This window comes from Hordeum vulgare, chromosome 7H (assembly GCF_904849725.1).
Source record: "Hordeum vulgare subsp. vulgare chromosome 7H, MorexV3_pseudomolecules_assembly, whole genome shotgun sequence".
NCBI lineage: Eukaryota > Viridiplantae > Streptophyta > Magnoliopsida > Poales > Poaceae > Hordeum > Hordeum vulgare.
In genome coordinates this window covers 191,244,896-191,268,308 of record NC_058524.1, presented here as the reverse complement: position 1 = coordinate 191,268,308, position 23,413 = coordinate 191,244,896, and the positions used below count along the sequence as shown (strand labels likewise).

Here is a 23,413-nt window from a genome sequence, read left to right as displayed (position 1 = left end):
GGTAGACCGAGAGGTTGGTGGTGGGGTTCGGCTGGGACGAGGGAGAGAGGAGGCCTCTCGTGCGGGGTGACTGAGAGGTGAGGCTACCGAGAGAAAAGGGAGGAGTGATTGGTGGGTGGGGCTGCGTCGGTCACGGGGGTTGGTGGTGGAATACCGAGAGGTGAGGATGGGGTCTCGTGCGAGCGGGTGGGTGGCGAGGAGAGCGTGCCCTAGCGGCGGCGGCAGGGGAAGGAAAAGGGGGAGTGGGGGCGGTTGGGCTTAGGGTTTGGGGGGGTTTTATACCTCCCCAATTAGGTGGGCTGGCTCGGTCAATTTGGCCGAGTTGGCCCACATGTTTTTTTTGCATTGTCTTTTATTTGTTTTAAAACCAGAGTATTTTGACTTAAGAAAAAAAATATAATTTGCAGAATTATTTACGATGCATTAATAGACACTGCTCGAGAAAGTTTGTTAATTATTTGGATTAGTTTGAATTCTCATAATATAGAATAGGCAATTTAAATAATGTTTTGGCCTCTATTATAATTACTTTATGGCACTTCAATATATCCAATGATGTTGTTTGCTAGGTAACAATTACTTTGTGAATATTTGTGACCCAACCAAGATTTTATCTTTAATATAAAAATGGCTTTGATTTTTATCAAGCGAGAGTTTAACTTTGTTAAACTTGATGACGTGATACTATTAGCGAGTGATTACTATAGTCTAACTATATTTATTACTGTAGCTTAATCCGGGGATGTCACACTTTGCCCCCCTTAGTTTCCTCTACCGGTGTTATGTTCCATAATTGAGCGCTCCTAACACGATCAGGGTTGTTATGGGGACCCCATTGATAATTCGTCTTAGTTTAAACCTGGTCTGGCAAGGCCCAACTTTGGTTTTACATTTGCCTAATAACCTAATAATAATGCATAGGGACCCGCTGGCACCCGTGGAGTAATTAAATCAACCCCCGGGTGAGTGCTCCTCATGAGTGTTGGTCCCACCTGAGCGATGTCGGGCGCCCCCTGATCACCCATGGTTTAGCGAACCCGACGTCTAGCTCATCCGTCGTGTCCTGAGAATGAGATACGCGGCTCCTATCGGGATCGTCGGCACGTTGGGCGGCCTTGCTGGATTAGTTTTACCTTTTATGAGATATCTTGTGCATCGGGATTCCGGTGATGCTTTGGGTAATCTCAGAGTTGAGGTTTTCCACTAAGGAGTTCGACAAGATCACGACTTCTGTGATCGAGGATTTCTATGCGGCTTGTGGTAATTTGTGATGGATTAGTTGGAGCACCCCTGCAGGGTTAAATCTTTCGGAAAGTCGTGTCCGTGGTTATGTGGCAACCTGGAAACTTTGTTTAACACTGGTTCTAGATAACTTGAAATTAACTTAATTAAAATATGCCAACTAAGTGCGTAACCGTGACCATCTCTTTCGTGAGCTCCTTCTCCGATCGAGGACACGGTGGGGTTATGTTTGACGTAAGTAGGTGTTCAGGATCATTCATTTGACCATCAGTAGTCCACGTCCGTTATGCGTAGTGTTGGAAATATGCCCTAGAGGCAATAATAAAATGGTTATTATCATATTTCCTTGTTCATGTTAATCATCTATTGTTCATGCTATAATTGTATTAACACGAAACAGTAATATATGTGTGAATAAATAGATCACATTGTGTCCCTAGCAAGCCTCTAGTTGGCTAGCTCGTTAGTCAATAGATGATCATGGTTTCCTGGTCATGGGCATTAGATGTCATTGATAACGGGATCATATCCTTGGGAGAATGATGTGATGGACAAGACCCAATCCTAAGCGTAGCACTAGATCGTATTGTTCGTATGCTAAAGCTTTTCTAATGTCAAGTGTCTTTTCCTTCGACCGTGAGATTGTGCAACTCCCGGATGCCGTAGGAGTGCTTTGGGTGTATCAAACGTCACAACGTAACTGGGTGACTATAAAGGTGCACTTCGGGTAGCTCTGACAGTGTCTGTTGGGTTGGTACAAATCGAGATTAGGATTTGTCACTCCACGTGACGGAGAGGTATCCTCGGCCCACTCGGTAGAACATCATCATGAGCTCAATGTGACTAAGGAGTTAGTCACACGATGACGTGTTACGGAACGAGTAAAGAGACTTACCGGTAACGAGATTGAACAAGGTATAGGTATACCGACGATCGAATCTCGGGCAAGTTCTATACCGATAGACAAAGGGAATTGTATACGGGATTGATTGAATCCTTGACATCGTGGTTCATCCGATGAGATCATCGTGGAGCAAGTGAGAGCCACCATGGGTATCCAGACCCTGTTGATGGTTATTTTCCCGAGAGGTGTCTCGGTCATGTCTGCCTGTCTCCCGAACCCGTAGGGTCTACACACTTAAGGTTCGATGACGCTAGGGTTATAGGGAATTGTTATACGAGGTTATCGAAAGTTGTTCAGAGTCCCGGATGAGATCCCAGACGTCACGAGGAGCTTCGGAATGGTCCGGAGGTAATGATTGATATATAGGACGGATGGTTTCGGACACCGGAAGTGTGTTGGGCGTCGCCGATAACGTACCGGGACCACCGGGAGTGGCCCCGGGGGTCCACCGGAAGGGGGCCACGACCCCTGGAGGCTAGATGGGCCTAGTGCGGGAGGGAACCAGCCCCTAGGTGGGCTGGTGCGCCCCCCACACTCAGCCCAAGGCGCAGGAGGTGGAGAGGGGGGAAACCCTAGGCGCTGGTGGGCCTAAGGCCCACCTAGGGGTGCGCCACCACTCCCCCCTGCCCTGGCCACCACACCTCCCATCTGGGGGGTTGCTGCACCACCTAGGGTGGGAACCCTAGGGGTGGCACCCCCCCTCCCCTCCTCCTATATATAGTGGGGGTTTTGGGGCTGTTTTGCACACAGTTTTCCCTCTCCCTCGGCGCAGCCCTGCTCTTCTTTCTCCTCCTCTCTGCCGGTGCTTGGCGAAGCCCTGCCGGGAGACCTCGTCTCTCCATCGACACCACGCCATCGTGTTGCTGGAGATCTTCGCCAACCTCTCCCTCCTCCTTGCTGGATCAAGGTGCGGGAGACGTCACCGGGTTGCACGTGTGTTGAACGCGGAGGTGCCGTAGTTCGGCACTAGATTGGAATCACACCGCGATCTGAATCGCCGCGAGTACGACTCCATCAACCGCATTCTAGTAACGCTTCCGCTTAGCGATCTTCAAAGGTATGAATATGCACTCACCCCTCTCTCGTTGCTGGTCTCTCCATAGGAAGATCTGAATATGCGTAGGAATTTTTTTGAATTTATGCTATGTTACCCAACAGTGGCATCCGAGCCAGGTTTTCTATGCGTAGATTCTATGCACGAGTAGAACACAAAAGGTTGTGGGCGATGATTTGTCAATTGCTTGCCGCTACTAGTCTTATTCTTTTCCGGCTATATTGTGGGATGAAGCGGCCCAAACCGACATTACACGTACGCTTACGTGAGACTGGTTCCACCGGCAGACATCCACACCGTGCATAAAGGTGGCTAGCGGGTGTCTGTCTCTCCTACTCTACTCGGATTGGATTTGATGGAAAGGGTCCTTATGAAGGGTAAATAGCTTTGGCATATTATCGTTGTGGCTGTCACGTAGGTAAGAAAGCGTTCTTGCTAGAAACCCAAATCAGCCACGTAAAACTTGCAACAACAATTAGAGGACGTCTAACTTGTTTTTGCAGGGTTTGACATGTGATGTGATATGGACAAAGTTGTGATGTTGCATGTATGATGTATCAGATAATCATGTTATTGTAATAGGTTTCATGACTTGCATGTCGATGAGTATGACAACCGGCAGGAGCCATAGGAGTTGTCTTAATTTATTGTATGAGATGCAACGCCATGTGCTTACTACTTTTACTACATTGCTAACGGTTAGCTATAGTAGTAGTGATAGTAGTAGTTGGCGTGACGACTTCACGGAGACACGATGATGGAGATCATGGTGTCACGCCGGTGACAATGATGATCATGCGATGCCTAAAGATGGAGATCGAAAGAGCAAAGATGATAATGGCCATATCATGTCACTATATGATTGCATTGTGATGTTTATCATGTTTTTCATCTTATTTCTTAGAACGACGGTAGCATAATAAGATGATCCCTCTTAAAATTTCGAGAACGTATTCCCTTAAGTGTGCACCGTTGCGAAGGATCGTTGTCTCGAAGCACCACATGATGATCGGGTGTGATAGATTCTAACGTTCGCATACAACGGGTGTAAGCCAGATTTACACACGCGAAACACCTAGGTTGACTCGACGAGCTAAGCATGTACAGACATGACCTCGAATACAAGAGACCAAAAGGTCGAACATGAGTCGTATGGTTGAATACGATCAGCATGAAGTTGCTCACCATGGTGACTAGTCCGTCTCACGTGATGATCGTGTTGGAATTATGCCCTAGAGGCAATAATAAATATAGTTATTATTATAATTCCTGTATCAAGATAATAGTTTATTATCCATGCTATAATTGTATTGAATGAAGACTCATTTACATGTGTGGATACATAGACAAAACACCGTCCCTAGCATGCCTCTAGTTGGCTAGCCAGTTGATCAATGATAGTCAGTGTCTTCTGATTATGAACAAGGTGTTGTTGCTTGATAACTGGATCACGTCATTGGGAGAATCACGTGATGGACTAGACCCAAACTAATAGATGTAGCATGTTGATCGTGTCATTTTGTTGCTACTGTTTTCTGCGTGTCAAGTATTTATTCCTATGACCATGAGATCATATAACTCACTGACACCGGAGGAATGCTTTGTGTGTATCAAACGTCGCAACGTAACTGGGTGACTATAAAGATGCTCTACAGGTATCTCCGAAGGTGTTAGTTGAGTTAGTATGGATCAAGACTGGGATTTGTCACTCCGTATGACGGAGAGGTATCTCGGGGCCCACTCGGTAATACAACATCACACACAAGCCTTGCAAGCAATGTAACTTAGTGTAAGTTGCGGGATCTTGTATTACGGAACGAGTAAAGAGACTTGCCGGTAAACGAGATTGAAATAGGTATGCGGATACTGACGATCGAATCTCGGGCAAGTAACATACCGAAGGACAAAGAGAATGACATACGGGATTATACGAATCCTTGGAACTGAGGTTCAAACGATAAGATCTTCGTAGAATATGTAGGATCCAATATGGGCATCCAGGTCCCGCTATTGGATATTGACCGAGGAGTCTCTCGGGTCATGTCTACATAGTTCTCGAACCCGCAGGGTCTGCACACTTAAAGTTCGACGTTGTTTTATGCGTATTTGAGTTATATGGTTGGTTACCGAATGTTGTTCGGAGTCCCGGATGAGATCACGGATGTCACGAGGGTTTCCGGAATGGTCCGGAAACGAAGATTGATATATAGGATGACCTCATTTGATTACCGGAAGGTTTTCGGAGTTACCGGGAAAGTACCGGGAATGACGAATGGGTTCCGGGAGTTCACCGGGGGGGGAAACCCACCCCGGGGAAGCCCATAGGCCATAAGGGTGGTGCACCAGCCCTTAGTGGGCTGGTGGGACAGCCCAAAAGGGCCCTATGCGCCAAGGATAAGAAATCAAAGGAAAAAGAAAAAAAAGGAGGAGGTGGGAAGGGAGGGGGACTCCCTCCCACCAAACCTAGTCCAACTCGGTTTGGGGGGGGGAGAGTCCTCCCCCTTGGCTCGGCCGACCCCCTTGAGGGTCCTTGGACCCCAAGGCAAGGCCCCCTCCCTCCCACCTATATATACGGAGGTTTTAGGTGTGATTTGAGACGACTTTTCCACGGCAGCCCGACCACATACCTCCACGGTTTTTCCTCTAGATCGCGTTTCTGCGGAGCTCGGGCGGAGCCCTGCTGAGACAAGGTCATCACCAACCTCCGGAGCGCCGCCACGCTGCCGGAGAACTCTTCTACCTCTCCGTCTCTCTTGCTGGATCAAGAAGGCCGAGATCATCGTCGAGCTGTACGTGTGCTGAACGCGGAGGTGCCGTCCGTTCGGTACTAGATCGTGGGACTGGTCGCGGGATTGTTCGTGGGGCGGATCGAGGGACGTGAGGACGTTCCACTACATCAACCGCGTTCTCTAACGCTTCTGCTGTACGATCTACAAGGGTACGTAGATCACTCATCCCCTCTCGTAGATGGACATCACCATGATAGGTCTTCGTGCGCGTAGGAAAATTTTTGTTTCCCATGCGACGTTCCCCAACAGTGGCATCATGAGCTAGGTTCATGCGTAGATGTCTTCTCGAGTAGAACACAAAAGGTTTTGTGGGCGGTGATGTGCGCTTTGCTGCCCTCCTTAGTTTTTTCTTGATTCCGCGGTATTGTTGGATTGAAGCGGCTTGGACCGACATTACTCGTACGCTTACGAGAGACTGGTTTCATCGTTACGAGTAACCCCCTTTGCTCAAAGATGACTGGCAAGTGACGGTTTCTCCAACTTTAGTTGAATCGGATTTGACCGAGGAGGTCCTTGGATGAGGTTAAATAGCAACTCATATATCTCCGTTGTGGTGTTTGCGTAAGTAAGATGTGATCCTACTAGATACCCTTGGTCACCACGTAAAACATGCAACAACAAAATTAGAGGACGTCTAACTTGTTTTTGTAGGGTATGATTGTGATGTTATATGGCCAACGATGTGATGTGATATATTGGATGTATGAGATGATCATGTTGTAATAGAAATATCGACTTGCATGTCGATGGTACGGCAACCGGCAGGAGCCATAGGGTTGTCTTTATACTAACGTTTGTGCTTGCAGATGCGTTTACTATTTTGCTAGGATGTAGCTTTAGTAGTAATAGCATAAGTAGCACGACAACCCCGATGGCAACACGTTGATGGATGATCATGGTGTGGCGCCGGTGACAAGAAGATCGTGCCGGTGCTTTGGTGATGGAGATCAAGAAGCACGTGATGATGGCCATATCATGTCACTTATGAATTGCATGTGATGTTAATCCTTTTATGCACCTTATTTTTCTTAGAACGACGGTAGCATTATGAGGTGATCTCTCACTAAAATTTCAAGACGAAATTGTGTTCTCCCCGACTGTGCACCGTTGCTACAGTTCGTCGTTTCGAGACACCACGTGATGATCGGGTGTGATAGACTCAACGTTCACATACAACGGGTGCAAAACAGTTCGCACGCGGAACACTCGGGTTAAGCTTGACGAGCCTAGCATGTGCAGACATGGCCTCGGAACACATGAGACCGAAAGGTCGATCGTGAATCATATAGTTGATATGATTAGCATAGGGATGCTTACCACTGAATCTATACCCAACTCACGTGATGATCGGACTTGGGATAGTGTAAGTGGATCATGAACCACTCAAATGACTAGAGAGATGTACTTTTTGAGTGGGAGTTTAGCATATAATTTGATTAAGTTGAACTCTAATTATCTTGAACATAGTCTAAGTCCACTTTGAATATATTTGTGATGTAGATCATGGCTCACGCGACAGTCATCCTGAATTTTAATACGTTCCTAGAGAAAGCTAAGTTGAAAGATGATGGAAGCAACTTTGTAGACTGGGCTCGTAATCTTAAGCTAATCTTACAAGCTGGGAAGAAGGATTATGTCCTTAATGCTGCGCTAGGAAATGAACCACCCGCTACGGCTGATCAGGATGTTAAGAACGCTTGGTTAGCACGTAAGGAGGACTACTCAATAGTTCAATGTGCAGTCTTGTATGGCTTAGAACCGGGACTTCAACATCGCTTTGAGCGTCATGGAGCATTTGAGATGTTCCAGGAGTTGGAGTTTATCTTTCAGAAGAACGCCCGGATCGAGAGGTATGAGACCTCCGATAAATTCTATGCTTGCAAGATGGAGGAAAACTCGTCTCTCAGTGAACATGTGCTCAAAATGTCTGGGTACTCAAACCGTCTAGCTGAACTGGGGATTGAACTCCCGCAAGAAGCTATCACTGACAGAATCCTTCAATCACTGCCGCCAAGCTATAAAGGCTTTGTGTTGAACTACAACATGCAAGGGATGAACAAGTCTCCCGGCGAGTTGTTTGCGATGCTGAAAGTCGCAGAGTCTGAACTCCGTAAAGAGCATCAAGTGTTGATGGTGAGCAAGACCACTAGTTTCAAGAGAAACGGCAAAGGCAAGAAGGGCAATTCGAAGAAGAGCGGCAAGCCTGTTGCCAATCCGCCGAAGAAACCCAAGGCTGGACCTAAGCCTGAAACAGAGTGCTTCTATTGCAAGGGTATGGGTCACTGGAAGCGCAATTGCCCCAAGTATCTGGCAGATAAGAAGGCGGCCAAAGAAAAATCAGGTATATTTGATATACATGTTATTGATGTGTACTTAACCGGCTCTCGTAGTAGTGCCTGGGTATTCGATACCGGTTCTGTTGCTCACATTTGCAACTCGAAACAGGAACTGCGGAATAGACGAAGGCTGGCGAAAGACGAAGTGACGATGCGCGTGGGAAATGGTTCCAAGGTTGATGCAATCGCCGTCGGCACAGTGTCACTTCAGCTACCATCGGGATTAGTGATGAACTTAAATCATTGTTATTTAGTGCCTGCGTTGAGCATGAACATTATATCTAGATCTTGTTTATTGCGAGACGGTTACTCTTTTAAGTCTGAGAATAATGGTTGTTCTATTTCTATGAGTAACATCTTTTATGGTCATGCACCGAATGTGAGAGGATTGTTCATATTGAATCTTGATAGCGATACGCATATACATAACATTGAGACCAAAAGAGTTAGAGTAAACAATGATAGCGCCATATTTTTGTGGCACTGCCGCTTGGGTCATATTTGTGTAAAGCACATGAAGAAACTCCATGCTGATGGACTTTTGGAGTCACTTGACTTTGATTCACTTGACACGTGCGAACCATGCCTCATGGGCAAGATGACTAAGACTCCGTTCTCCGGAACAATGGAGCGTGCAAGTGACTTGTTGGAAATCATACATACCGATGTGTGTGGTCCAATGAGCGTAGAGGCACGCGGCGGATATCGTTATTTTCTCACCTTCACTGACGATTTAAGTAGATATGCTTATGTCTACTTGATGAAGCACAAGTCTGAAACATTTGAAAAGTTCAAACAATTTCAGAGTGAAGTGGAAAATCATCGTAACAAGAAGATCAAGTTCCTACGGTCTGATCGTGGGGGTGAATATCTGAGTTTCGAGTTTGGTGCTCACTTAAGACAATGTGGAATTGTTTCACAGTTAACACCGCCTGGAACACCACAGCGTAATGGTGTGTCCGAACGTCGTAATCGTACTTTGTTAGAGATGGTGCGATCTATGATGTCTCTTACTGATTTGCCGTTATCATTTTGGGGTTATGCATTAGAAACAGCTGCATTCACTTTAAATAGGGCACCATCAAAATCCGTTGAGACGACACCATACGAACTGTGGTATGGCAAAAGGCCAAAGTTGTCGTTTCTTAAAGTTTGGGGATGTAATGCTTATGTCAAAAAGCTTCAGCCTGAAAAGCTGGAACCCAAAGCGGAAAAGTGCGTCTTCATAGGTTACCCAAAAGAGACAGTTGGGTACACCTTCTATCTCAAATCCGAGGGCAAAGTGTTTGTTGCTAAAAACGGAGCTTTTCTCGAGAAGGAGTTTCTCTCGAGAGAATTGAGTGGGAGGAAGATAGAACTTGACGAGGTTGTCGAACCTCTCATCCCTCTGGATGGTGGCGCAGGGCAAGGGGAAACCTCTGTCGTTGCGACGCCGGTTGAGGAGGAAGTTAATGATGATGATCATGAAACTCCAGTTCAAGTTTCTGTAGAACCACGCAGGTCGACGAGATCACGCGCTGCTCCAGAGTGGTACGGTAATCCCGTCTTATCAATCATGTTGTTAGACAACAATGAACCTGCAAATTATGAAGAAGCAATGGTGGGCCCAGATTCCAACAAATGGCTAGAAGCCATGAAATCCGAGATAGGATCCATGTATGAGAACAAAGTGTGGACTTTGGAGATACTACCTGAGGGCCGCAAGGCTATTCAGAACAAATGGATCTTTAAGAAAAAGACGGACGCTGACGGTAATGTGACCGTTTATAAAGCTCGACTTGTGGCAAAGGGTTTTTCACAAGTTCCAGGAGTTGACTACGATGAGACTTTCTCACCCGTAGCGATGCTTAAGTCCGTCAGAATCATGTTAGCAATAGCTGCATTTTTCGATTATGAAATCTGGCAGATGGATGTCAAAACGGCGTTCCTTAACGGTTTCCTTAAGGAAGAGTTGTATATGATGCAACCCGAAGGTTTTGTCGATCCTGAAAATGCTGACAAGGTGTGCAAGCTCCAGCGATCCATTTATGGACTGGTGCAAGCATCTCGGAGTTGGAACAAACGCTTTGATGAGGTGATCAAAGCATTTGGGTTTATACAAGTGGTTGGAGAATCTTGTATTTTCAAGAAAGTGAGTGGGAGCTCTGTGGCGTTTCTGATATTATATGTGGATGACATATTACTGATTGGAAACAACGTAGAGCTTTTGGAGAGCATAAAAGGTTACTTGAATAAAAGTTTCTCTATGAAGGACCTAGGAGAAGCTGCTTACATTCTAGGCATTAAGATCTATAGGGATAGATCAAAACGCCTGATAGGACTTTCACAAAGCACATACCTTGATAAAGTTTTGAAGAGGTTCAAAATGGAACAGTCCAAGAAAGGGTTCTTGCCAGTTTTACAAGGTACGAGATTGAGTAAGACTCAGTGCCCAGCAACTGATGAAGATAGAGAGCATATGCGCTCCGTCCCCTATGCTTCAGCCATAGGGTCTATCATGTATGCGATGTTGTGCACTAGACCGGATGTTAGCCTGGCCATAAGTATGGCAGGTAGGTTCCAGAGTAATCCAGGAGTGGATCACTGGACAGCGGTCAAGAATATCCTGAAGTACCTGAAAAGGACTAAGGAGATGTTTCTCGTGTATGGAGGTGACGAAGAGCTCGCCGTAAAAGGTTACGTCGATGCAAGCTTTGACACAGATCCGGACGACTCTAAGTCGCAAACCGGATACGTATTTATTCTTAATGGGGGTGCAGTAAGCTGGTGCAGTTCCAAGCAAAGCGTCGTAGCAGATTCTACATGTGAAGCGGAGTACATGGCTGCCTCGGAGGCGGCTAAGGAGGGTGTCTGGATGAAGTAGTTCATGACGGATCTTGGAGTGGTGCCAAGCGCACTGAATCCAATAACCTTGTTCTGTGACAACACTGGTGCCATTGCCTTAGCAAAGGAACCACGGTTTCACAAGAAGACCAGACACATCAAACGACGCTTCAACCTCATCCGCGACTACGTCGAGGAAGAGGACGTAAATATATGCAAAGTGCATACGGATCTGAATGTAGCAGACCCACTGACTAAACCTCTTCCACGGCCAAAACATGATCGACACCAGAACTGTATGGGTGTTAGATTTATTACAATGTAATTCGCATGGTGATGTGAGGGCTAGATTATTGACTCTAGTGCAAGTGGGAGACTGTTGGAATTATGCCCTAGAGGCAATAATAAATATAGTTATTATTATAATTCCTATATCAAGATAATAGTTTATTATCCATGCTATAATTGTATTGAATGAAGACTCATTTACATGTGTGGATACATAGACAAAACACCGTCCCTAGCATGCCTCTAGTTGGCTAGCCAGTTGATCAATGATAGTCAGTGTCTTCTGATTATGAACAAGGTGTTGTTGCTTGATAACTGGATCACGTCATTGGGAGAATCACGTGATGGACTAGACCCAAACTAATAGACGTAGCATGTTGATCGTGTCATTTTGTTGCTACTGTTTTCTGCGTGTCAAGTATTTATTCCTATGACCATGAGATCATATAACTCACTGACACCGGAGGAATGCTTTGTGTGTATCAAACGTCGCAACGTAACTGGGTGACTATAAAGATGCTCTACAGGTATCTCCGAAGGTGTTAGTTGAGTTAGTATGGATCAAGACTGGGATTTGTCACTCCGTATGACGGAGAGGTATCTCGGGGCCCACTCGGTAATACAACATCACACACAAGCCTTGCAAGCAATGTAACTTAGTGTAAGTTGCGGGATCTTGTATTACGGAACGAGTAAAGAGACTTGCCGGTAAACGAGATTGAAATAGGTATGCGGATACTGACGATCGAATCTCGGGCAAGTAACATACCGAAGGACAAAGAGAATGACATACGGGATTATACGAATCCTTGGCACTGAGGTTCAAACGATAAGATCTTCGTAGAATATGTAGGATCCAATATAGGCATCCAAGTCCTGCTATTGGATATTGACCGAGGAGTCTCTCGGGTCATGTCTACATAGTTCTCGAACCCGCAGGGTCTGCACACTTAAAGTTCGACGTTGTTTTATGCGTATTTGAGTTATATGGTTGGTTACCGAATGTTGTTTGGAGTTCCGGATGAGATCACGGACGTCACGAGGGTTTCCGGAATGGTCCGGAAACGAAGACTGATATATAGGATGACCTCATTTGATTACCGGAAGGTTTTCGGAGTTACCGGGAATGTACCGGGAATGACGAATGGGTTCCGGGAGTTCACCGGGGGGGGCAACCCACCCCGGGGAAGCCCATAGGCCATAAGGGTGGCGCACCAGCCCTTAGTGGGCTGGTGGGACAGCCCAAAAGGGCCCTATGCGCCAAGGATAAGAAATCAAAGGAAAAAGGAAAAAAAAGGAGGAGGTGGGAAGGGAGGGGGACTCCCTCCCACCAAACCTAGTCCAACTCGGTTTGGGGGGGAGAGTCCTCCCCCTTGGCTCGGCCGACCCCCTTGAGAGTCCTTGGACCCCAAGGCAAGGCCCCCTCCCTCCCACCTATATATACAGAGGTTTTAGGGCTGATTTGAGACGACTTTTCCACGGTAGCCCGACCACATACCTCCACGGTTTTTCCTCTAGATCGCGTTTCTGCGAAGCTCGGGCGGAGCCCTGCTGAGACAAGGTCATCACCAACCTCCGGAGCGCCGTCACGCTGCCGGAGAACTCTTCTACCTCTCCGTCTCTCTTGCTGGATCAAGAAGGCCGAGATCATCGTCGAGCTGTACGTGTGCTGAACGCGGAGGTGCCGTCCGTTCGGTACTAGATCGTGGGACTGGTCGCGGAATTGTTCGTGGGGCGGATCGAGGGACGTGAGGACGTTCCACTACATCAACCGCGTTCTCTAACGCTTCTGCTGTACGATCTACAAGGGTACGTAGATCACTCATCCCCTCTCGTAGATGGACATCACCATGATAGGTCTTCGTGCGCGTAGGAAATTTTTTGTTTCCCATGCGACGTTCCCCAACAGATCGGACACGGGTTAGTCAACATGGATCATGTATCACTTAGATGACTAGAGGGATGTCAATTTAAGTGGGAGTTCATACTTAATTTGATTAAATGAAATTAATTGTCATGAACTTAGTCTAAAAGGTTGTCTTTATAAATATTGTAGATGGCCAACGTTAACCTCAATTTCAACGCATTCCTAGAGAAAAACAAGCTGAAAGATGATGGTAGCAACTATGCGGACTGGGTTCGCAACTTGAGCTCATCCTTGAAGCAGCTAAAAAGGCTTATGTCCTTGATGCACCGCTAGGTGACCCTCCCGCTCCCGCAGCAGCCCAGGACATTCTGAATGTCTGGCAAACGCGGAGTGATGACTACTCTCTGGTTAGGTGTGGCATATTATACAGTTTAGAAACAGGGCTCCAAAGGCGTTTTGAGCAACACGGTGCATATGAGATGTTCCAAGAGCTGAAGCTAGTTTTTCAAGATCATGCCCGTGTCGAGAGATATGAAGTCTCCGACAAGTTCTTTAGTTGTAAGATGAAGGAGAACAGTTTTGTCAGTGAGCACATACTCAAAATGTCTGGGTTACACGGTCGTCTGACTTCACTTGGAGTCGAACTTCTGGATGATGCTATAATTGACAGAATCCTCCAATCTCTCCCACCAAGCTACAAAGATTTTGTGCTGAACTACAACATGCAAGGGATGGAGAAGACCATTCCCGAGTTGTACTCGATGCTCAAGTGTGCAGAAGTAGAAATCAAGAAAGAGCATCAAGTGTTGATGGTCAACAAGACCACTAGTTTCAAGAAGGGCAAGGGTAAGAAGAACTTCAAGAAAGACGGCAAAGCCATTGCCGCGCTCGGTAATCCAGATGCCGGGAAGAAGAAAAAGAATGGACCCAAGCCTGAGACAGTGCTTCTATTGCAAGGGAAAGGGTCATTGGAAGCGGAAGTGCCCCAAATACTTAGCGGACAAGAAGGCCGACAACGTTAAAGGTATATGTGATATACATGTTATTGATGTGTACCTTACCAGCGCTCGTAGTAGCTCCTGGGTATTTGATACCGGTGTTGTTGCTCACATTTGCAACTCAAAGCAGGAACTGCGGAATAAGCGGAGACTGGCCAAGGACGAGGTGACGATGCGCGTCGGGAATGGCTCCAAGGTCGATGTGATCGCCGTCGGCACGCTACCTCTACATCTACCGTCGGGATTAGTTTTAAACCTTAATAATTGTTATTTAGTACCAGCTTTGAGCATGAATATTGTATCAGGGTCTTGCTTAATGCGAGACGGCTACTCATTTAAGTCAGAGAATAATGGTTGTTCTATTTATATGAGTGATATGTTTTATGGTCATGCTCCGCTGGTGAATGGTTTATTCTTGATGAATCTCGATCGTGAGGTTACGCATATTCATAGTGTGAGTACCAAAAGATGAAAGTTGATAATGATAGTCCCACATACTTGTGGCACTGCCGCCTTGGTCATATCGGTGTTAAGCGCATGAAGAAGCTCCATACTGATGGACTATTAGAGTCTCTTGACTTTGAATCATTTGACACATGCGAACCGTGCCTCATGGGCAAGATGACTAAGACTCCATTCTCAGGTATAATGGAGAGAGCAACCGACTTATTGGAAATAATACATACGGATGTGTGTGGTCCAATGAACGTTGAAGCTCGCGGTGGCTATCGTTATGTTCTCACTCTCACCGATGATTTGAGTAGGTATGGGTATATCTACTTGATGAAGCACAAATCCGAGACATTTGAAAAGTTCATGGAATTTTAGAGTGAGGTCGAGAATCAACGTGACAAAAAAATTAAGTGTATACGATCTGATCGTGGAGGAGAATATTTGAGTCACGAGTTTGGCACACACCTAAGGAAGTGTGGAATCGTTTCACAACTGACGCCGCCTGGTACACCGCAATGCAACGGAGTGTCTGAACGTCGTAATCGCACTTTATTAGATATGGTACGATCTATGATGTCTCTTACCGACTTACCGCTATCATTTTGGGGATACGCATAGAAACTGCACCATTCACTTTAAATAGGGCACCGTCTAAGTCCGTTGAGATGACACCGTATGAACTATGGTTTGGCAAGAAACCTAAGTTGTCGTTTCTTAAAGTTTGGGGCTGCGATGCTTATGTGAAGAAACTTCAACCAGAGAAGCTCGAACCCAAAGCGGAGAAATGCGTATTCATAGGAAACCCTAAGGAAACTATTGGGTATACCTTCTATCTTAGATCTGAAGGTAAAACCTTTGTTGCCAAGAATGGATCCTTTCTAGAGAAAGAGTTTCTCTCGAAAGAAGTAAGTGGGAGGAAGGTAGAACTTGATGAGGTAATTACACCCCCTCTCGAACAGGAAAGTAGCGCAGCGCGGGAAGTTGTTCCTGTGGCGCCTGCACCAACTGAAGAGGAAGTTAATGATAATGATCATGAAGCTTTGAATCAAGTTACTACTGAACCGCGAAGGTCCACAAGGGCACGCTCCGCACCAGAGTGGTACGGCAACCCTGTGATGGAAATCATGTTGTTAGACAACAGGGAACCTTCGAAGTATGAAGAAGCGATGGCGGGCCCGGATTCCAACAAATGGCTTGAAGCTATGAAATCCGAGATAGGATCCATGTATGAGAACAAAGTATGGACTTTGGTGGACTTGCCCGATGACCGGCGAGCCATAGAAAATAAATGGATCTTCAAGAAGAAGACTGATGCAAACGGTAATGTAACCGTTTATAAAGCTCGACTTGTCGCAAAGGGTTTTCGACAAATTCAAGGAATTGACTACAAAGAGACTTTCTCTCCCATAGCGAAGCTGAAATCAGTCCGAATCATGTTAGCAATTGCCGCCTTTTATGATTACGAAATTTGGCAAATGGACGTCAAAACAACGTTCCTTGCCATAAGTTTGGTAGGGAGGTACTAAAGTGATCCAGGTATGGAACACTGGACAACGGTCAAGAATATCCTTAAGTACCTGAAAAGGACTAAGGAAATGTTTCTCGTTTATGGAGGTGACGAAGAGCTCGTCGTAAAGGGTTACGTCGGCGCTGGCTTCGACACAGATCCGGATGACTCTAAGTCACAGACCGGATACGTGTATGTTTTGAATGGTGGGGCAGTGAGCTGGTGCAGCAGCAAGAAAGAAGTCGTGGCAGCATCTACATGTGAAGCGGAGTACATAGCTGCTTTAGAAGCGGCTCATGAAGGAATTTAGATGAAGGAGCTCATCACCGACCTTGGAGTGGTTCCAAGCGCGTCGGGTCCAATGACGCTCTTCTGTGATAACACTGGGTGATTGCCATAGCCAAGGAGCCCGGGTTTCACCGGAAGACGAAGCACATCAAACGCCGCTACAACTCCATCCAGGACCATGTCCAGAGTGGAGTAATAGAGATTTGTTAAGTACACACGGATCTGAATGTTGCAGACCCGTTGACTAAACCTCTTCCACGAGCAAAACATGATCAACACCATAATGCTATGGGTGTTGGATACATCACAATGTAACTAGATTATTGACTCTAGTGCAAGTGGGAGACTGTTGGAAATATGCCCTAGAGGCAATAATAAAATGGTTATTATCATATTTCCTTGTTCATGATAATCGCCTATTGTTCATGCTATAATTGTATTAACAGGAAACAGTAATACATGTGTGAATAAATAGATCACAATGTGTCCCTAGCAAGCCTCTAGTTGGCTAGCTCGTTAGTCAATAGATGATCATGGTTTCCTGGTCATGGGCATTAGATGTCATTGATAACGGGATCACATCATTGGGAGAATGATGTGATGGACAAGACCCAATCCTAAGCGTAGCACTAGATCGTATTGTTCGTATGCTAAAGCTTTTCTAATGTCAAGTGTCTTTTCCTTCGACCGTGAGATTGTGCAACTTCCGGATGCCGTAGGAGTTCTTTGGGTGTATCAAATGTCACAACGTAACTGGGTGACTATAAAGGTGCACTTCGGGTAGCTCTAAAAGTGTCTGTTGGGTTGGTACGAATCGAGATCGGGATTTGTCACTCCACGTGACGGAGAGGTATCTCTGGGCCCACTCGGTAGAACATCATCATGAGCTCAATGTGACTAAGGAGTTATTCACACGATGACGTGCTACGGAACGAGTAAAGAGACTTACCGGTAACGAGATTGAACAAGGTATAGGTATACCGACGATCGAATCTCGGGCAAGTTCTATACCGACAGACAAAGGGAATTGTATACGGGATTGATTGAATCCTTGACATCGTGGTTCATCCGATGAGATCATCGTGGAGCAAGTGGGAGCCACCATGGGTATCTAGACCCCGCTGATGGTTATTGGCCGTAGAGGTGTCTCGGTCATGTCTGCCTGTCTCCCGAACCCGTAGGGTCTAGACACTTAAGGTTCGATGATGCTAGGGTTATAGGGAATTATTATACGAGGTTATCGAAAGTTGTTCGGAGTCCCGGATGAGATCCCGGACATCACGTGGAGCTCCGGAATGGTCCGGAGGTAAAGATTGATTTATTGGACGGATGGTTTCGGACCGGAAGTGTTTCAGGCGTCGCCGGTAACGTACCGGGAGCACCGGGAGCACCGGGAGTGGCCCCGGAGGTCCACTGGAAGGGGGCCACGACCCCGGGAAGCTAGATGGGCCAAGTGTGGGAGGGAACCAGCCCCTAGGTGGGCCGGTGAGCCCCCCACACTCAGCCCAAGGCACAGGAGGTGGAGAGGGGGAAACCGTAGGCGCTGGTGGGCCTAAGGCCCACCTAGGGGTGCGCCACCACTCCCCCCTGCCCTGGCCGCCGCACCTCCCATGTGGGGGGGGGCTGCCGCACCACCTAGGGTGGGAACCCTAGGGATGGCACCCCCTCCCCTCCTCCTATATATAGTGGGGGGGGGGGGGTTGGGGCTGTTTTGCACACAATTTTCCCTCTCCCTCGACGCAGCCCTGCTCTTCTTTCTCCTCCTCTCTGCCAGTGCTTGACGAAGCCCTGCCGGGAGACCTCGTCTCTCCATCGACACCACTCCGTCGTGCTGTTGGAGATCTTCCCCAACCTCTCCCTCCTCCTTGCTGGATCAAGGTGCGGGAGACGTCACGGGGCTGCACGTGTGTTGAACGCGGAGGTGACGTAGTTCGGCACTAGATCGAAATCACACCGCAATCTGAATCGCCGCGAGTACGACTCCATCAACCGCGTTCTAGTAACGCTTCCGCTTAGCGATCTTCAAAGATATGAAGATGCACTCACCCCTCTCTCATTGCTGGTCTCTCCATAGGAAGATATGAATATGCGTATGATTTTTTTTGAATTTATGCTATGTTACCCAACACGTAGATCATCCCCCCTCTTTATTCTTGTACTCGTAAGTTAGCCACCTCATATATTGCTTATTCGCTTGCTGCAGCCTCACCACTTAACCATACCTCACCCATTAAGCTTTGCTAGTCTTGATACCTTTGGAAATGAGATTGCTGAGTCCCCTGTGGCTCACAGATTACTACAACACCAGTTGCAGGTACACGTAAAGGTTACTTGACGCGAGCGCGTTGATTGTTCATTTGGAGTTTCTTCTTCTTCATCATCGATCTAGGACGGGTTCCAGGCCGGCAACCTGGGATAGCAAGGATGGACGTCGTTCTTTTCTCGTTTATTTTCGTCCGTAGTCGGACTCTGCTCTTCTTCGTGATGTTTATGTAAGGTACCGAGGATACTCTGTTGTAGCTTGTGGCGAGTGTAAGTCAATTCCATATATCTCATCTTTTCAGTATATGTACTTGTAACGATATTCATTCTTGCAAAACGACGAGATGCGCTTCTATCCCTGACGAGGCCCTCATGCCAAATTAAGAATAGAATCGCATTTTGGGCGTTACACCAGCCAGATCCGATCCATAACGGAGAGGAGAGCCACCCCGCTGGCTTGCTCCGCCACCAGCCCGTCGCACGGCACACGAGCAGGCCCTGCCGCCGACGAGACCGCGCGGGAGAGTCATCGCGCCGCTGCGCCCAGCGCCAATGCAGCGTCCCGAAGTGGTCGCCTCGTCCCGCGCGAGGGCCACTGCGTGGGGAGCTGAGAGAGCCCCGTCGGCGCCGGCGCCGGCCAGGATTTGCCCAGCCGCGCCCTATGGCGGCGGCGAGGAAGGAGGAGCGGGAGAAGGAGGGTGGAGGTGGCGGCGCAGGCGCCCTCCCCGTCGCACGCGGGGCGACGGAGGAGGGGTCGGGAGCTGGGGGTTCGGTCTGTTCCTCTATTCATATATATAAGTCTTTTAAAAGATACAAGTACGAACTACATACGAACGTATATAGATATATTTTAAAGTGTATATTCATTCATTTTTCCTTGTATATAGTTCGTAGTGCAACCACTATAAAAACTTATAAAAGCTCCCCCGTCCGGAATTTATTGTTGCAAAAATAGATAAAGATCGATGTATCTAAAACTAAAATATAATATTTTTTCGATAAGTATTTTCGAACGAAGGAAGCATTTAGAAACGAAAGAAATAATAATCAAAACAATCAAAGCAGAGCAGACAGCTTAAATTAAACGACGCTGTATCGTACCATGCGATCAGATATCCAATTACTCTGCACAGATCAGGCTATGGCAAACCGGGCAGCAGATTTGTCGTGCCACCAAGATTGCGTTGCGCGCCGTGCTTGTTTGTCAGAGAATGTAGGGGACTGCAAGAACAGGCACACGCCTTAACTTCTTTTTTGTTTTTGCTCCGTTTGCCGCATAGTAGTAGTAGTACCGGGGTGCGTTTTTACTGCGGTTAAAACGCGCCATTCGTGCGGGCGTCCGGGCAGGGCAAAGGTCAATGCGCAATTGGCCGTTCCCAGGGGAATCCTAGGTCGTGATTAATTAGTTTAGGCAGAGTATACGACTTGGCCGCTCTGGCATTCGTCGCATGTCTTAATTTGGGATTAGTGCGCAGCCAAAACAGATGAAGCGGACATGTACTCCTACTATTACATACAGACAGCTGGTGGTTCGTTAAATAGGAGGCCCGGTCAGTATGGTATTAGTACGCACTTTACGGTGGATGACCTGCCGTTTCTAGTCTCTCATTTTCTTGTGGTCTGCTCACCTAATCTAATCCTGGTAGGTTGATCCGTTAGGACCAGTGGGTGCTGGATCAACCCCCGATCGCCGCTCCGACTTCCATGCTGACAAATTCATCCCTAGATCATATCGTTGTGCACTTGTTTCTTGCAGCAAAGAGGAACATGCATCACTAATTGAAGTTTTTAGCATCCATTTATCCAGCATGATTGCGGGCTTGGCAGGTAGGCGGCTCATGATTGCAGCAGGAACCGGGACGGGGTTGAGATTCCCCGGTTGCTTGGCTTCCTTTCTTCGCTTCACCGCGTCCTCCCCACCCGCTTTGACGATCCCCCGGGCGGCACATGCGCCTGTCTCCGCACCGCACGAATCCCTCCACCTCCCTCCCCCCCCTACTTCTCCTTCTCTTCCCCTGGCCATGGCATTGGCAGACACGGTGCCAGCCATGGCCGTGCATTGCCCAACCCAAGTACCAACGTACGGCCACGCATGCTGTACGCCTGCCGGCTCCGCCTCTCCCATACCGTGGAAGATGCCCCTCTCTCTCTCTCTCTCTCTCTCCCTCCCTCTTCACGCGTAGAGTAATAATGCTTTGCTAAAACAAGGGCGAGACCTATTCCTGAGGAGCATGCATGCATTCTGTAACTGCAAAATGTAACAGCCCATGTGATGTGAGTGAAGCCAACCGAACGGAACTTTCAGCCTTCCGCTTCCTTCCCACTTACTCAGGATCCATGCATCCATGGCTTCGTCAAACACGCAACGGACCTCCCCTTCCTTCCGCTTTGGATCTCAACAATCCCAACCGACGCCTGAGTTAACTGAAGAACGCCAGTTAACTCGAGAACACCAAATGTGCAACACTGAAACAGCCAAGTGCAGCTAGGATTTTATTATTATTATTTTTTGCAGAAAAAACTTATGTCATGTTGTTCTCATGAATAGAAGATTCTCTGCTCTGCTGCAAATCTTCTTCTGCACTCGCACCGGTGCTGTGCTGGGACAGAAGAACCAAAAGTACATCCAAGCCCATCCCCCTCCACCTGACCAATTTTCGTCTGCTCAACACTGCACCAATAATTCCAACAAGAAAAAACATTTTTTTCCTCTCCACACAATGTGTTGTGTGGTTCGATCAACAGAACAGCTTAAAGCCATTAACTTGACCGAATTCGGTTAATTTGAGCAAAAATCTTTCTTTCTTCTTCATAATTCAGGCCCACACGAGTTAACTAATTAGCTGCACCGAAAGAGTCTGCCGTTTGTCAGACTGGCAACATGTGTAAAATTGGAGCTGCGGCAGGCACAAGAATCAAGATATTTCAACGGAAAACCGGAAAGAACACCATATGTAGCACTTGAGATACTTTTTCAGAACTGTTAACTGTAATACGAGTAGTCGGTAATTAACAGGGAATTCTCTTACAACTCCTGTTCTTTTTCCCCAATCATCATCATCCCTATATTAATTATATAAATAGCAACCTTTTCGATTCTACAATTTCTCCTTCACACAAACGCGCTAAGAATCAGAATGACAGAGAAAGAAAAAGAACGCAAAACAACAGGTTATTTGCACTGGAGATTATACTATATCGTCATGGCCGTGGAAACCAAGAAGCCGCCGCAAGAAAAGAGAGAGAAAGAAAGAAAGAAAGAAAGAAGAGGAACCCAACGCAAGAACTCCAAGAATTCGCCGGTAAATGAACAATTGCAGCGTGGAGCCCATAAATTACGGCCGGCCGGCCGCGCGAGGCTACAGTGCCGATCCATGGCCCCACACGGCCCCGCACCTGGGGCGGAAGGCGACCAGGCACGGCGGAGCGCGGATCCGCTTCTTGGGCGGCAGGGACATGAACACCGCGGAGAGGTCGCGCGGGGCGTCGAAGTAGCGCAGCGGACGCTTCGGCGATGGCCTCGTACCGGCCAAAGCCACGGGCTTCCTCGGCGCGCCGGGGCAATCGGTGGGCGGCCGGAGCTTGCTCTCCTCCGAGGTCGGCGTCCTGGGCTCCTCCTCCTCCTCGCCCTCGTCCGCCACCGCAGCCGGCGTCCGGGACTCCGCCACCACCATGTCCTCCTCCTCCGCCACCGCGGGCGCCGGCAGGGGCTCGGATTCCGGCACCGTCGTCGTCGAGGCCGATGCGTTGTCAAGCGCAGGATCGGCCGCCGCCGCCCTCGTCCTGATCGGCGGCAGCGCCGGCAGGACGTCGCCCGGGGGTGTAGAGGTCATCTCCGGCGCTGTGAATTGCGGGTGGGGGCCGAGATGGTTGGGTGCGGGAGGGGAGAAGAGGGTTGGGGAGGAGGAGAGATCAAGGAGAGGAGGTCGCGCCAAGGCTGTTAAATACTGTAGTCGCCCGGAGAGAGAAAGAGATAAACGGCTTTAGGGTGGGGTAAGTTGAATTAAATCCTTGGCCTTTTGGGCGCTGGCTTGCCTTTTTCCTACTCTACTCTACCAAAGCTGGAGGAAATATGAGCTAAATCGGTTTTAATTACCCACCGTCCGATCTGACGTTGTCTTTCCGTGTTCCGGATCTCTCACTTGGATATAGGACCCTTTATTTTATTTATTTTTTATCCAAATAAAAGGGGGCATTTGAGTACTTTTGAATTGTTTTTTTACATATGCAACTGATTTTTTTTTTAAATTGTAAAGGCAAAATAGAAAAAAATTAGCATCTCGCTAAAATCGCGATCAAACAAATGTGCTCCGTAACTTATCGTGCAAACACGAGAGTCATTTTTCTCTCTCGGGCTTGAGCGACTAAACGTAGCCATCGCCTTCCTTCGTGCGGCTCCCCTCCCACCAAGGTCATCGGTTATCGGTGTTTGCTCCGCGCCGCCGCGGAGCATGGGAGGTAGTCTAGAAGCCGATGTAGATTATGGTTTGCATCGACGACATCTGAAAGCCGATGAATCGTGTGATGGGTTTATGATTCGCGGATGGCAGGTATGGTTTTCTCCGTCGACGTTTTAGTCGAGTTGCAGTGTCAGATCTAAAA

At 47.6% G+C, this 23,413-nt stretch overlaps 1 protein-coding gene across 1 annotated transcript; it reads right to left on the bottom strand.

The window, feature by feature from the left end:
- Positions 1 to 21,781: 21,781 nt before the first annotated feature.
- LOC123409162 (proline-rich receptor-like protein kinase PERK9) lies at positions 21,782 to 22,862 on the bottom strand. Its single transcript, XM_045102131.1, has one exon. It carries the CDS (start codon positions 22,642 to 22,644, stop codon positions 22,171 to 22,173), a length of 474 nt encoding a protein of 157 aa, XP_044958066.1. The 5' UTR covers positions 22,645 to 22,862; the 3' UTR covers positions 21,782 to 22,170.
- Positions 22,863 to 23,413: the final 551 nt, after the last annotated feature.

Coding starts and splice junctions, on each gene's coding strand:
- LOC123409162 (XM_045102131.1), bottom strand. CDS start 22,644: ATGACCTCTACACCCCCGGGCGACGTCCTGCCGGCGCTGCCGCCGATC.